The 15,048-nt window shown below is 46.8% G+C and overlaps 1 protein-coding gene across 1 annotated transcript in view; it reads right to left on the bottom strand.

The window, feature by feature from the left end:
• Positions 1–9,365, bottom strand: part of Lin28a (lin-28 homolog A) — a 17,517-nt gene extending 8,152 nt beyond the window's left edge. Inside the window, exons 1-2 of the mRNA XM_004642957.1 lie at positions 9,335–9,365; positions 8,664–8,860 (exon numbers count right to left, since the gene is read on the bottom strand). Coding sequence (XP_004643014.1) covers positions 8,664–8,860; positions 9,335–9,365 — 228 coding nt within the window. The remainder of the gene's footprint in view (positions 1–8,663; positions 8,861–9,334) is intronic.
• Between the last annotated feature and the right edge of the window lie 5,683 nt (positions 9,366–15,048).

Genomic DNA, 15,048 nt, shown 5'->3' with positions numbered 1-15,048 from the left:
GGTGGGGAAAATAAGTCAATAACTTCTGCTGAGAAAATTATCCATTGTAAGGGGCCAGGGAGATGGCTTGGTGGAATAAGCACTTGCCTGGCAAGTGCAGGGGCCTGAGTTCAATCCCCAGTTCCACTAAAAAAAAATTATCCACTTGTAAATATACACATGCAAAACATATTACAAAATAATAAAATACCTAACTAAGAAAAAAACTGTAAAGGAACAATTATCAGGCTGACAAATCTGCAGAAAGCTAAGTAAAAATGATTACATACATGGATAATGTATTTACACATTTAATATCTACTATTAATAAAATGGAAATAACTTACTAACTTTATAGTTTGTTGGAAAACGGCGAGTTAAAATATAGTATGTCCACAATAATGGTAGTATACAGGCATTAAAAAATGTATCGTCACATTTTGGTAACTCAGATAATGCCCAGCATATTTTTGGACAAAGATTTTATTTTTTGAGATGGGTGTCTGGCTGGTTAAGCTCATTGGTTCAAGTGATCCTCTTGCCTCCTTATGCTGGGACAACAGATGTGCCCCCCCCCCCGAAGCTGGCCAACAGGTTAGCGTGTTTGTGTGTGTGCATGCAGTACTACAGATTGAACCAGAGCCTCATGCATGCTGGGTGAGCACTCTGCCAGTCCCTGAGTTACATACTCAAGCCCAGAAATAGATAATATAAGTAAATAAAAAGCCAAATTTACAACCATTTGTATGAAGAACCCCAATAAAATGCTATGTATTTCTACCCCCCCCCAAAAAAAAATCACCAAATGTGGTAGCTCCCTTTATTTTGAAAAAAAAAAAAAAGGAAATTATTCATAGTTGAGTAGTAAAACCAAGGTCAAAAGAACTCAGAATTCTTGATTTAAAGCTGTCTGTCACTACTGCTCCACGTACTCCCTCAATAGCACATAAATGAGACAGCATCTTCTAGTCCCTCCCCAGAAGATTTTTCATTACAGCTTCCTCTATTAGAGTATGACATCCATAATGAAATCAAAGAAAACTGGGTTCCCGAGCAGTGCTGGTGATCCCCGTCCTCTGCCTACCTGAAGCCAACCAGAGTGAACACGAATAAGTGCTAATATTTCATGAAATTGAACTTTTCAAACTGGGACTTATTAGGCACGTTGATTAGCCAGATGAAATAAAATCCTCAACCTCTCCCTCTCTGCTAGGGACTGAACCCAAGGCACTATGAGAGTTGTGCTCTTCTTGCCTTACTCTGCCAGAGGGCTGGGATGATAGGAATGTGCCAGCGTGCCTGGTTTCAATCATTTTAGCTTCTGTTTTAAAATGTCACATCTCGGGCCGGGGAGATGGCTCAGTGACTAAGTGCTTCCTTGGCAAGCGCAAGAACCTGGGTTCAATCCCCGGTTCCACAAAAAAAAACCAATTAAATGTCACGTCTCCATTTACTGGCTGTGTGACCTTTGTCAGATTCACCTCTGAGCCTCAGGCCCTTCCAAGAATGAAGAAAACAGTGCCTGTCAACCAAATAGGGTCTAATGAACATTACGTAAGTGCAGAAATACCAAATATACTGTCCCATCAGATAATATATTGTCCCATCAGATTCCAGATATGGGAGTTGTTCACTCTTGGCAGGGGGGAATTCTGGGGATCGAACCCAGGGCCTTACACAAGCTAAGCATGTGCTGTATTCCTGAGCTATACCCCAACTCCTGTATTTGATCTGTATGCCTACAAATGCATCCAGGGAGGGAAGTGCTGATTCCTCCCTCCTTACCCGACTCCAGCTAGGCAAAGAGGGCAGAGTACTATTAAAATAGGAGAAGGCCCTGTCTCAAAACAAAATAACTAAAAAATATAGGAAAACACTGCCATGGAGAAAGTGCCTTTCTTTCTCCCTGTTATACAATAACCACCCCAAATTTGAAGTTAAGATGATATTTGTCTCTTGCTGAACTGGGAAATGGATGTGACATCAGTGAGTGGGGAATAATTGGAGATCTCACCAGGCAATTCCAGTGTCGTTTGACCTGCCACACAGTTCCAACAGACAATAGGAGCAAGGGTCGAGTCTCAATGCGTAGACCCTCCTTCCTTACTCATTTATAAAATGGAGTATATACTACTAACTTTACAGTGGTGAACTCCCAAGGATCCTCTTGCCTCAGCCTCCTGAGAGCTGAGATTATGGGCATACGCCACCATAATCGAGCTGGTGCTGTGGGATTTCATGTGTGAAAAATCACTAATAACTGGCCTGCCACACATAAATCCTCTTCTTCAGGCTGGATCAGAGCAGGATAGCAGAACCAAATGTCAAGAGACTCAAAACCAACTTTGGCTTTATCAGTAACCAGCTGTAGAAACTCGGCAAGGTAACCCTTTGAGCTCCAGTTTACTAAGAGTAACACCCTTCCCTCCACTGACAGTGTATAGGCTTGGGAGAACAAGGGCTAGTGTAAACATGGTCATACAATATGAAACTGACCGGTCCTTTCAGTCCTTCTAACTATCATTGGAGGATTTGAAGTCTGTTTAAGACCTTTAAAGAATATTAAAAAACTCATTCAGGCACCTCTATGTAACTGGTGGGCTAAGATTTAAACTGGTGATCTCTTGGGGTGGCTCCCTGCCCCCCATCCCTGCTCCTTTCTAAGACACATAGTTTGAATTCCTCCCTTATCAGATAGGTAATCAGTGTGCAGGCCCACAGCCTGCCTCTCTGGGCCAGCAACTGAAAGAAGCCTGAAATTCTTGTACCACCCCCACTCTATCCTCAACCACACACAAAGCAGGACCGGCCCCTCCAGATCCCCTCCAAAAAGAAAAGGGCTTTGGGGGGAGGGGCCTGGCCCGAGCTCCCCCAATAGAGCCCAGCCCCAGGGAACAAAGAGTTGACACTGGTTAGTTCTGGTGGTCAGATTCCTAGAGTTCCAAGGCACAGAATCCCCCTCGCATGGCTCACCCTCCCCCACATTCAACAGGATCAGTTCCTTCCTTCCTCTGCATGTTGGGGTTATGGTCACGGAGGGAGAAATGGATATAGAAATGCTTCCCTTGTGAGCTCAAGGCTTGCTGGGTGTGCTGAAGTCACCTCCAGCAGCCATCTCCCCTCTTCTGTGGCGTGCCTACCCTGCACCTCCTTGGGTGTAACTAAAGAGGTCTCCCTCCCTGAGGGTGACTTCCATCCAGTCCTACACACAAGAGCTTTATTCAAGATAAATGGCTTTAAAGGGGCAGGAGGGGACGCAGGAATTGTAACTTCCTTTCCCACTTGGTTCAAGTTAAGAAGGTGGCTGGCCTTGCCTACCTCCAGAAAGACTGCACATGGAAAACAGTTGCAACATTTCTTGTACTCATGTCAGGGCAGGGCTCCCCAGTATGCAGGCCTTCTGCTGCTACCTTTCTCCCCGGGCTTCACCCCAATACTCCTTTCCCCAGGTTTGCTTCTACCTAAATGTAGAGGGTGGATCTCAGGAATGGGAGACTTAGGAAAAGTAAAGGTTCTGGTTCTTTCAGTTATCCGCCCATGCACAGGATCATACTCAGTAACAAACAAACAAGGCTCTTTTGGCTCATTTCAGTGATACTGTTCCTTTCTATGTAAGTGGCAAAAGTCACAATTTCATGATACTTGATCTACCTCCTGAGACCAAAACCAGGGTTCTTCGTTCTTAGGCGACACACAAAAGATTTCAGTTCCAAATTATCCGGTGTATGTCTCTAACCCTGATTCTAGGTTCCTAGCAGTGGACAAGTATTTGTTGAATAAACTAAGGTGTTTACTACCAGAAATAACGTACTGATGCTTACTACAGGCTAAGCAGTGTTCCAAATGCTCTACATGGTATAACTCAATTTAACTCTCCTATTAAATGATGAAGGGGTGGTAGGTAATTGGTATGATCCCCATATTCAGCTTAACAAGGAGGCGCAGGGCACCTTGACCAGCACTGTAGTGATAGGAGAAGAGCCGGGCTGATTGCAATTGGTATGGCTCGATTAGTTAGCACAGCCTCACATCATGCAAGTCACATACAGTTTTAAACTCTGTAGCAGTCAAAAGCAGCGCATGAAAGTTAAATTTACTAACTCAATCCCGTGGAGTCAGAGCTCTATCAGAAGTTCATTCCTGAAGGCAGAGTTTCATAGGGATTAGAACATTCATCCAGAAGCAGTTTACTCAATGGTGTGTGTGCCAAGCAGCTGGGGAAGATGTCCAGAACCGAACGCCAGTGGAATGGAAGCCAATCTCCATCGCTTCTCCTCAACAGCAGCTGTTGGCGCCGATCTGCAGCTCGCCACCAGATGGCGCTGTGCCTCTGCCTAAGTGCTTAAGACAAGCCGGAGGGAGCTACCAGGCAGGTCCGAGGTAGTGAACTGTGAACACACTCCAGCCTTCTCTCCACAGTTCCTCTAGGGTCATCTTCTCCTCCTTTACCCTCAGGGAGAGGGAGATAGGGTGTTTATTTCCTGCCCCTTGCCCAACTACCTCCACACTAATGGGGCTCAGGGTAGGAATGAAAAAATTCCTTAAATTTTATGCCAGAAACCCAGTACTTCCTTGGACTTTGGTTTCCTGTCTGAATTAAGAAACCCCAACCTGAAATTGTGTTAAAAATTATGTACTACTTTGCAAGTCTCCTCCTCCCCTAATGCTTTCCATGTCCCAGACTGGAACTACTCAGAACGGTTTTTCATGCCTGCAGGAAGAAGTGAAGTACAAGCTTTACCTAGGGGAAATTCTCCAAAAATCATGGAATTCCAATAGGATAGGATAGGGCATGAATGACTGTTTGTTTAGGAATGTCTGAATTGCCTTGGGAAAACAATCTCTCATAGGCCAGGCAGCAGTGTCACTAAGGACAAGGGTGAAGATTCCTGAATTTGAAGCTTTACTTAGGATGATGGTGTAGCCTTTGTCTCCTTTAAAAGAAAGAGGACTCCAGAAGATTCCATAGTGCCAGAATGATCAAACTCTTTTACCAACTTTATGAGAAATCAAGAAGATTTATATTTAGCCTGCCTTTTCCTAGTAACATAGGAGACCAGGGATTTAACTCAGTGACCCAGTGCCTGCCTGGCAACAAGTGTGAGGTGATTCCTAGTATTCCCCCTCCCCAAGAGGGCAACCTATTCACATGGGAATGAAGGTCCAGAGAAAGGTGTTATCTCCTCAGTAGAATGCTTGCCCAGTTTTGGGTTCTACTCCTAGCACACCTCTGATAAAAACCCTTTATTTTTTCATTTGAGCACAAAGGTATATTAAGGGGCCGGAGAGATATAGCTCAGTAGAGTAAGTGCTTGCCTGGCAAGCCCAAGGGCCTGAGTTCAATCCCCGGTTGGGGGTGGGGAAGAAAGGTATATTAAAAAGTTACCTACACAGCTAAGTTCCACTCTCCAAAGGGCTCACATAGGGGTTAGGAGAGTATAAGACAAGCAGAACATCAGTAACTGGATATGAAGAGAATCAAGAGGTGCAGTGCTATAAACCAGGTGGAAGAGATCCTGTACATCCCCAGCCTGGAGCCAGCAGTCCTCACCTAGACCTCAGGTGCTTGCTTTTGCTCTTCCTGGCTCATCTCCTGCAGAAAAAGCAGCAGGCCACGTGGCTTCAAAGCAAACTGCAGCTTCAATTTCTGTCTCAATATTGAAAAAACTTTCTCTTAATCCAACTTGTTTCCTTAATCATCTATGGGCTTTTCTTTTAGTTTCCAAGACTTCATCCAGAAGAGTATTTTAGCCAGAAAGCATTTTAACTCATCCGAGTTCTGAGGAGCTACAACGGAAAAACTGGACAATTTTGATTTCCAAATGTCTACAAATCTTAGTAGTTTGGGTTTTGAACCACATTAAGTAGAGTGAAGCCAAAACTGTTAAAATGGCCAAAGGGATTCTAGCACTCATGGTAAAACAAAAGCAAAACCCAGTTGTAGCTCTTTCTAGTTCCAGCTTTTTCTATGTGACAGTTTCTCTGTCTCTGATTTTGCCTCTTGGGACATTTGGTAATTATCTGGAAACATTTTGGTTATCACAACTGAAAGATACAACTAACTGGCTTCTATGGAACAGTGCTGGACATTCTATACCTTTCTAGAATGAGGAATTAACCTGCTCAATGTCAGTAGTGCCAAGTTAGAGGCTGGCAATGTCATTATTATAACATGAAAATTTCCCTAATTCCAGAGCCAAAGATTTATAAGTTTAAAGACCTGTCACTGAATAAAATGAGTGGTATGGAAATCATTTTGCTTTATGGGCATTTTCTTTGGGGTGGAGTGTGCTTTTTCTCATACTACTCCTGGGAGGAGTGTATTTAGATTGGAAGAAGGCACTGAGAACCTTACAAGCCCAACTTTGGAAGAGAAAAAGAAAATATTTTGAAGGTTTTTTTTTTTTTTGCTCCTTCATGCCCTGTCATGGGAAATGTTGTATTACAACAATTATCCTTCTTATCACCCTACTCCTCACCTCCAGGGGTAACCACTAGTGACTAAATGAAACATTTTGTTAAAGATTTCTTACCACCTCTACTTCAGAAACACTTCACTCTCCCAGTAAAGAATTCATAGGGATTAACCTGCACTTACACAATTCCTCTGCCATTAATTCTAGAGATTTTAAATCACTAACTTAGCTCACTGCTAAGTTGGGATCTGGTCTAGCCCTATGGCTGGAGGACCGAGGATTGGGGAGACAAGTTCTTTTTCTTTATTCCAGGTTAGCTTCTTTTTGCTAAGTTATTCAGTTGTGGATCTCTGGAAATCCCAAAACCTGCTCCTCCAGAATGTCTCTTATCTAGTCCATCTTGGAAGTCTCTGGCCTCTTGCATGCCATCTAGTAGCTTTGCCGTTGAGCTCAAACCTAAGGATAAATTGGCTGGCCCAAAGATAACTTGCTAAAAACCCTTTGGTTTTATCTTCAAGAAAGTCCAGAAGACCAGGAGATAGCATTCCCCTCACCCCTTTCTATTTAGTAAGCTTTGGAGGAGAGACAAATGTTGGATCTGACTTTTATTCCAGCTTCCCAAAACCGGGGTTGCTGTCCGGTTGTCTCCAGACCAGGAAAGATTTTAATCTCTTTGTGATCAGATAAATGGGAGAGTGGGGGGACTTGCCTCCCTGCTGAGGAGGGCCATTCAAAGCTGGTTCCTGTAATAAAGTGATTTAATAGATCTAAAGAGGCCAATTCCCTTCTTTCTCCCACAATTACTTCCTGTGGGTTATCATTCACATATGTAAATGAGACAGGGAGGAGGGGGCAAAACCACCAGCCTGAAACTAGCTGGGGGGCGGGGCAGGGACACAGGGGTTGCATGAGGGTAGCTAATCATCCCCCTTTCTACAGATGTACTAGCACCCCAGTGTCGCTGTGGTGGTAATAATGACTGTGTGTCCCTATCTCCCTGCATCCTCTAGCTTCTCTCCTCCCTGAGGGTTGTGTTCAGAAACTTCCTCGCTGCCTCCAACCAGTCCACCCAGAATCTCCCTTCCCCACCCCTCCCCCTCCAGAATGCCATCCCTCAGGCTCCAACCCTTAATCCCCACATCCTCCTTTCCCCTCCCCCATGGCTCCTAAAGCCAACCTCCCAGAAGTAACCCCTCCCTGCCCGGCCAGGGTGTCAACCTACAGAGCCTAGGATTACATAGTTCTTCGCAGATCCAGCCACAAGCCACCAAATGTGGAAGGGACACACACAGCAACTTCCTTCCCATGATCTTTATGGGATAGGCGGTAGTTCAGGGCCACTGGGAATGGCTTTAGGATACTGAGGAAGGGGAAGCCAAGGAGGAGGGAGATCCTACGTCTCTGGCTCCCTGGTAGAGGCGAGGAATGTTAGGACAGCAATCAATGGCTGTCTGGGGCCATAAATGCCAAGATGAGAATAGGTCCAGAGACCAGCTGCCCTCCACCCCCTGTCCTGCGACACTGAATTTCACCCCCCACTGTGCTGCCCTGCTGTAACTGAGAACTTGGGGTTGCACCGATGCAACTGTCCTAACGTGGCCCAGGAATGTTGAGGCCCGGATGCCTACAAACGCTTTCCTTCCTGGCTGGAGTTGGACAGCAAAGGCTCCAGTCCTGAACTGTAAGGAATGCTCTGGTGGCGCTTTCTAGACACTTGATTCTTTAAGGGATATGCCAAACCAACTCGGCATCCAGACACTGAGTTTTGAGTGACCACCTGGGTGAGATCTGCATTAAACTGAGACGTGGCTGACTTCTCAGTTTATGTCCTTGGGTCTGGGACCCAGTTCCCGGCCCACGCTCCGGCCCTGTGAGGTTCATTTAGACATTAAAGGGACTGGGCACTCGGCGCCCGGCTCAGGCCCGGCATGTGCTTCCCTGACCGGCCGGCTCGCCCTCCCCCCACCCGCAAGCACAATACAACCTTAGTTTCTGCCACATGGGGTCACCTCCCTGCCCCCTGCCCTCTTCCCAGGGGGAAGAGGTAATAGACACGTGGTAAGCCGGAGGGGTTCCCGGAAGGGGGAGGGGGTGCCGACAATCTGTCTTCCTCTAGCCCCGTAGTAAACAGGGACTCACAACTGGGGTGCCCCTGCAAAGAAGGGGATGCACTGATGGTCAGTCCAACAGCCCAACCCATCCATCCACCCATGCATATGTGCTTCTAGATCCCCTTTCCCCCAACAAAGTTACCAGAATCAGTCTCACCTGGTGCACAAAGACATCCACCGGGGGGTCAAGCGCGACCCCGGCGCGGGTGGTCATGGACAGGAAGCCGAACCCCATGTGCATGTTGAACCACTTACAGATGCCGGCACCGTGCAGCAGCTGCGGCTCGTCCGCCGCCCGGGCTGCATCCGCTGGCGCCTCCTCGGGCGCCTTCTCCGCTGCCTTGGTGCAGCCACCTGGAGATTGAGAGGGCCGGGCACTCAGCTGGGGGGGGGGGGGCACCGACTAGGAGAGCCCCCTCAGCGACCAGCCCGGAAGAGCTGGTGCCCGGTCCATAGGTGGGACACCCAGGAGTGGGCAGCAACGCAGCGCGGTCGAGAAGAAACCTGTCCTGGCCGCCTCCCGCGTGCGCTCCCCAAGCTTACATCGAGGCTAGTGGTGCCCCGAAAGTTTTGCTCCTCTTCCCACAACACGTTGCCGGGGGACAGACTGCCAGACAGGCCCCTCCTCTTCTCTCCCTCCGCCCCCGAGGGCACGCTGCGCACGCCACTGGGACACCTGGGTTCCTTAGTCCAGATATGGCCCCAATGAGGAGGCCGCATCGACTTGAGGTCGTGCGGGCAGCCCGGGGGACACTTCCCCACCTCCCTTCTCTGTGGTTCCTGGGAGCCCTGCACTTTAAGGTGCCCCGCCAAGTCCCTTGCTCGAACCTGCAAACTGCTGGTTGGACACCGAGCCCATGATCGTCGGCTGAGCCCGTGGCCCTGGGCCCTTGGTCGGGCGGCTGCTGGCCCCAGTGAAGTCTGGAGGCAAAGGGGTGGTTCGGAGAAGAGGCTGCTACATCTTCCTCTGCACAATAGCGGTGGGAGGGCCCACGGCTTTTCAAAGGCTCCCAAATTCTAAAAGACAATGACCCAACCCCCCGCGGGCAGCCCCCTCCCCTCCCCCTCTCTCCTTTCCCCTCCCTTTCCCTCCCGCTTCGGCCCTCCCCCATCGCTCCGGTCTCTGACACCTCTGGGGTGTCCCTTCTCAGGACCTTGAGGTTTGACACCCCCTCTACATACACACATCTGGAAATGGGAGTCGTCTGCCCCAGAAGTCTTGGGTACCCCGGAATTTGGGATCACTCACTTTAAGGACTCAGTGGGGATCCTTAAAGCTGATACAGGTGGGGGACATGGGGGGGTAGTTTTAAAATCACGTGACTGCACACACACACCACCCCCACCCCCCATGCAGATAATTATACATTCCAGAGAGTTGGGGGAGGGAGGTGTGAGCCTGGTGGCGCTGGCCAATCAGAGACACAAACCACCTGTCAAGGGAGAAATGGATGAGCCCTCCCCCTCCCCCAGTCCTTCATCACCCCTCCCCCCTTCCCCCTCAGGCCTCTGATCTGACCCGGCTGCTTGGCGCTGACCCGCTCTCACCTCCTACCCCCGTGCGCTTAGATAGACCTGGTGTTCTGGACACCAGGAAGCCGGAGATGGGGGAGCTAGAGATTGGAGACTCGGCCCGGCTGATCTATCCAGACCAAGGCGCTGCTGCCTCTGGAAGTCTGCCTGCCTCTGATTACAACTGAATGTCTCTGTCTCCCGGAGTTTCTGAGTTTTTCTGGGTCTCCCCCATCAGGAACGGAGAAAGTGCTTCTAATTGATCAGCATAAAGAGCACTTCTTTCCAAATCTGTGTCTGAAGTTGAGCACAGGTAAAGCCCCCCGGGAGAGCAGGAGAAACCCAAAGAGGCCGGGAGTGTGTCCTGTCTTGCCAGTTGCCCCTCTCATCCTATCCCCACCCCCACTCTGTCCCATCCAGTGCTGGGAGACCCGGTGGGTTGATGAGTGAAGACACTTCCTCCTGCGCTCCCGACACTTCGATTCCCAGACCCTCCTTGTCTCAGTCATCCTTCTAAAGTGTGTTACTCTCCCTAGAGCGGGGTTGATGGAGGAACTGGAACTAGGGGGTCTCCTTATTTGAAGAGATAGCCTCCCTTTTAGGAGATAATGAAGGTGGGCTGGGGGTGGCTACTGCCCTGGTCGGAGATGGACAATGGCCCGGGGCTCAGTGCATGGCCCTGGCCCTGCCCCTTCACTTCCGGTGCTCAGTTCAAACTGGACAATGCCAGCTCCGGCCAGTTCCCCTCCCCCACTGTTACAACCCATTTAAAGGGACAGAGCCTGCTTTCGGGGGCATCCGTTTGCTCTGAATTCAGTCTTCTCCACAGTGTGCAGGACCTCTTGTGGTTCTTACACTAAGTATACGTGTGTTTGTATCCACGCGTGAGCACGTGTGTATTTGGGAAAGAGAAAAAGAGGATGAGTGGAGGAAGAGAAAGAAAGATGGGAAGGAAAGCTAGGGACTGTGGAGAGATTATTTACTATGAAGTGTTCTTCACGAGGTTAAAACTTGAGAATAAGCAATGCAGGTAGAAATTTGAGGAATTTTTTTAAAAAGATATTTGAGGCATAAAAATGACAACAGTGATCTCCTTTGCAACTCAATATATATATAATTTGCAGTGCCCCACAGCCACTTGAGAACTATAATTTAGACCTTTCAATACTTTTCCGAGTACCCCACCCACTTAAGAGTCTTATCTCTCCTGTTGGTATCTCTCTCAAAACATGTTTGTTTCCTGGACTTGTGTTCCAACGTTTGAGGAGCAGGTGACTGAGGTCCGCTGATGAAAATAAAAAGGCTGAGGGCTCTGGTTTCGCCTGGTTCTTGATTAAGAGCTGCTGGGGTTCCTGGGTAAGCGTGACGGTCTTCGCTGTCCAGGGTGCTGAGAGCCGTTGTTGTGCTGTCCTTGGTGCTGAAATAAGCCACAGCGTCCTTGCTCCCAACTCTCAGCTTTGAGGATTTCTTCTCGTCCCACTCCAAGTCTTCCACAGAAAACTCGATTCTCTTGAACCTCTCCAGTGGGTCTGACACATTTGAAAAAAGTGAAGAGATTTTCATGAAAGCTGAAGAGAGGGCATGTTTCTGTCAGAGTAGTGCAAATATCTCAAGCTCCCTTGAGAAAAATGTATAGAATTAGTCACGTGACTATAAGGGTGCGGAAAGAGGAGATAAAATTTTTCAGTCAAACAACACCAGTGTATCTGGGTGTAGTGGATAATGCCTGTAATCCCAGCACTAAGGAGGCTGAAATAGGGAAGTCACTGGGAGTTCTAGGTCAGCCTGAACTACAGAGTAAGAACTTGTCTCAAACAAAAAAGAAAGAAAAATAAACAAACAAGCAAACAAAAATACCAATGTAGGAGAAAAACTAATATCTCTACCAATAATCTTCAAATTGTTTTCTTATTATTCGTTGTGGTGGTGCATACATATTAATCCCAGCACTTGAGAGGCTGAGGCAGGAGGATCACTGTGAATTCCAACGAAGTGTTGGCTACATAGTGAGTTCATAGCCAGTCTAAACTGTGTAGTGAAACTCTGTCTCAAAAAAAAAAAAAAAAACAAAAAAACAAAAAAACAACAACAAAAAAACCTAAAAAATTTTTCTTCTTGGGGCCGGGGAGATGGCTCAGTTGAATAAGTGCTTGCCTGGCAAGCACAAGGTCCTGAGTTCAATCCCCGGTTCTGAAAATAATTTTTTTCCTTTATTATAAGGCATGAGGCTTCGGGGGAGACAACTAGACACAAACCATAACAGGACCCATGGTTGTGTTTCTCCTTTCTGGGCCATGGCTATAGCCTCTCATTTCCACTGATTGGCCTCTCTGTAACTCCTCGGCTTTCTAAATCCAAGACTTGACCAAAGACAAAGCAGGCCCCCTTCTTGGAAGTCATTCACCTAGCTCCAATTACAGAAGTATTTAGAAAATTCTATGGTAGAGATCAAGGTGGTGTTCTGAATATGTGACCATCTGCTAACCTGAATAATGGTGTGCACTTGAGAAAACTATCCCCCACGATGTGTTCCTCAAATGATCAATTCCATGGGATGTGATGCCTCTTACCATTTAAAAAAAAATTACAGGGGCTGCTGGGGAGATGGCTCAGTGGAATAAGTGCTTCTCTGGCAAGTGCAAGGGCCTGAGTTCAATCCCCGGTTACGCCAAAAAAAAAAAAAAATTACAGGGTCTGGGGAGATAGGCTGGTAGTCTAAGCACCTGCATGGTAAGCTGAAGGACCCAGGTTTGATCCTCAGTACCGCACGCATGCTATGCCAGCACCAGAACCCCAGGGGTGGTGGCACATGCCTGTAATCCCAGCACTGGGGAGGCTGAGACAGGAGCACCATGAGTCCAAGCTGCATAGCCGTACCAAACGAACAAACAAATAATTTTTAAAAATTACAGTGAAATAGTCTGAAAAATGATTTATTACCTGTTTCCTTTGCAATGTAGTAATATATCTGGGATTCAACAGGAAGAGAGTAGTGTGCAGTGTTTCTGTTCATTCCTTTCTTCATTCATCCACTCACATAAGCAATATATATTGAGTATCTGCTATGTGTCAGGTGTCCGTGTTTGAAGCACTGGGGTATGTAAATGAAAATATCAGCTAAATTGGCCATGACGGTGCACAAAATCCCACAACTCCAAGTGGCAGAGACAGGAGGATCAAAAATTTGAGCTCTGCTTCAGGAAATCAAAGATTATAAAGGGACTGAGGATATAGCTCAGCACAAAGGCAAACAGCTCAATTCTCAGTTTAAAAAAAAAAAAAATTAAAAAAAATTAAAGAGCTAAAATTGCTGCCCTTGCAGAGCTCAAGCTCTGGAGGAGACAGACAATAAACACATAATTACATAAAATGTTTAGTATATGCAAGTCGAGTCTGTTAACTTGTTTTGTTATTGCAAGAAAAAACATCCAATTTTATGCCTTAAAAATAAAGTGAAGGGCCAAGGAGATAACTGTGGCATAAGTAGTATAAGTGCCTGCCTGGAAAGTACAAGGTCTTGAGTTCAATCTCTGGTACCAAAAAAATAAAAAAATAAAAATAAAACAAAGCCAGATGTAGTGGCACATTCCTATAATACCAGCACTAGGGAGACTGAGATGGGAGAATCACTGAGTTTGAGGCCAATGTGACTACATAGTAAGTTCAAGGCCAGCCTGGACTACATAGTGAGACCTTGCATCAAAACAAAACAAAAAGTTAAATGGGGCTTGGTGGCACAGTCCTACAATCTCAGCACTCTGGAAGGCTGAAACAGGAGAATCACAAGTTCAAGCCCCATGTGAGCAACTTAACTAGATCCTGTCTTAACTAGATCCTGTCTCAAAATTAAAAAAAAAAAAAATTAAATGGCTGCGGCACCTACCTCAATGTGATGGCTCTAGGTTCTATCACCAGTAATGGAAAAATAAAGATGAGAGAAAGAGAGAGAGAGAGAGAGAGAGAGAGAGAGAGAGAGAGAGAGAGAGAGAGAGTTGGATTATTGCTTAGACAAACGTTTCTTACAGTTCTGAAATTCTGAAATGATATGGTGAAAGAGACAGAGACAGAGAGGAAAAGAGGGAGACTCCATCTCTAATCACACTGAGGAACAATCTGTTTTCGCCTGGCACTGTCATGCTCATCCCACTCCAGGGACTCTGGCTTCCTCTGTCAAGCAGGACTGTATTGGTCTCACCTCTCCGGCCTGTTGAATTGGCAGGAGGACGAGCTAAGAGAGCCCCCTTCCTTCTTTCATCTGCTCCCCATGCCAGCCCTGCTCCACAGAGCAAGACGCCAGGCACTTGCTTTCACCAATAATGGCTTCATTAGATTGAAAGGAGAAGAGAGTGACCTCAATGAAATAGACTTCCTGACCCCAGCTGACCTCTGACCCTCACCCTGACAGCCTCTAAATCTTCTCTTTCTGACACATCCCCCACAAGGTAGAGACAGGAAGAGAAAATGATGAGCATGTGATAGCCCACTGTCCAGTGACTATAACTCTCTTGGTGTCCTCTTGCAGGGGAAGTCATGATACCCAACTACAATTTCCTCATGGCTCCTAATCTTTTTGGTGGTCCTTACCATGACTCAAGTCTGGACTATGAGTCACAGCCCATCCAGCTGTCACTCACCTGGTATCTGTATCCAATGGTTGTCATCTTCCATGGAGGTGGAAGACAGTGTGTCTAACCAAATGTTTTCATTTCCCAAGTGCTACTTTAGTCCAGATTTTAACCCCCTCTTCCCTGATTCTGCAGGTATTATTTATCCCATGCTAGTTTTATATCAGGCATACACTAAATGTTGTGTGTGTGTTGTGTCTTCCAGTCTTCAACCATACTAGTATGATCCTCATTTTACTGGAGAGGCTGTCAAGACCTTTTGGAGTTAAGCAGCTTGCCTCAGCTCATAGATTGCAAAGGCTGGATCTGTTTTAGCTCACTCCAATATTCTTCTATACTTTTTTAAAAATAGTGAATGTAATTAATGCATAGGGCTAAAAAAATCAATTAGTATTGAAAGAATTA

This window comes from Octodon degus, unplaced genomic scaffold (genome assembly GCF_000260255.1).
Source record: "Octodon degus isolate 3935 unplaced genomic scaffold, OctDeg1.0 scaffold00163, whole genome shotgun sequence".
Lineage (NCBI taxonomy): Eukaryota > Metazoa > Chordata > Mammalia > Rodentia > Octodontidae > Octodon > Octodon degus.
The sequence above is the reverse complement of the archived record's forward strand: the minus strand, read 5'-3'. Positions and strand labels throughout refer to the sequence as shown.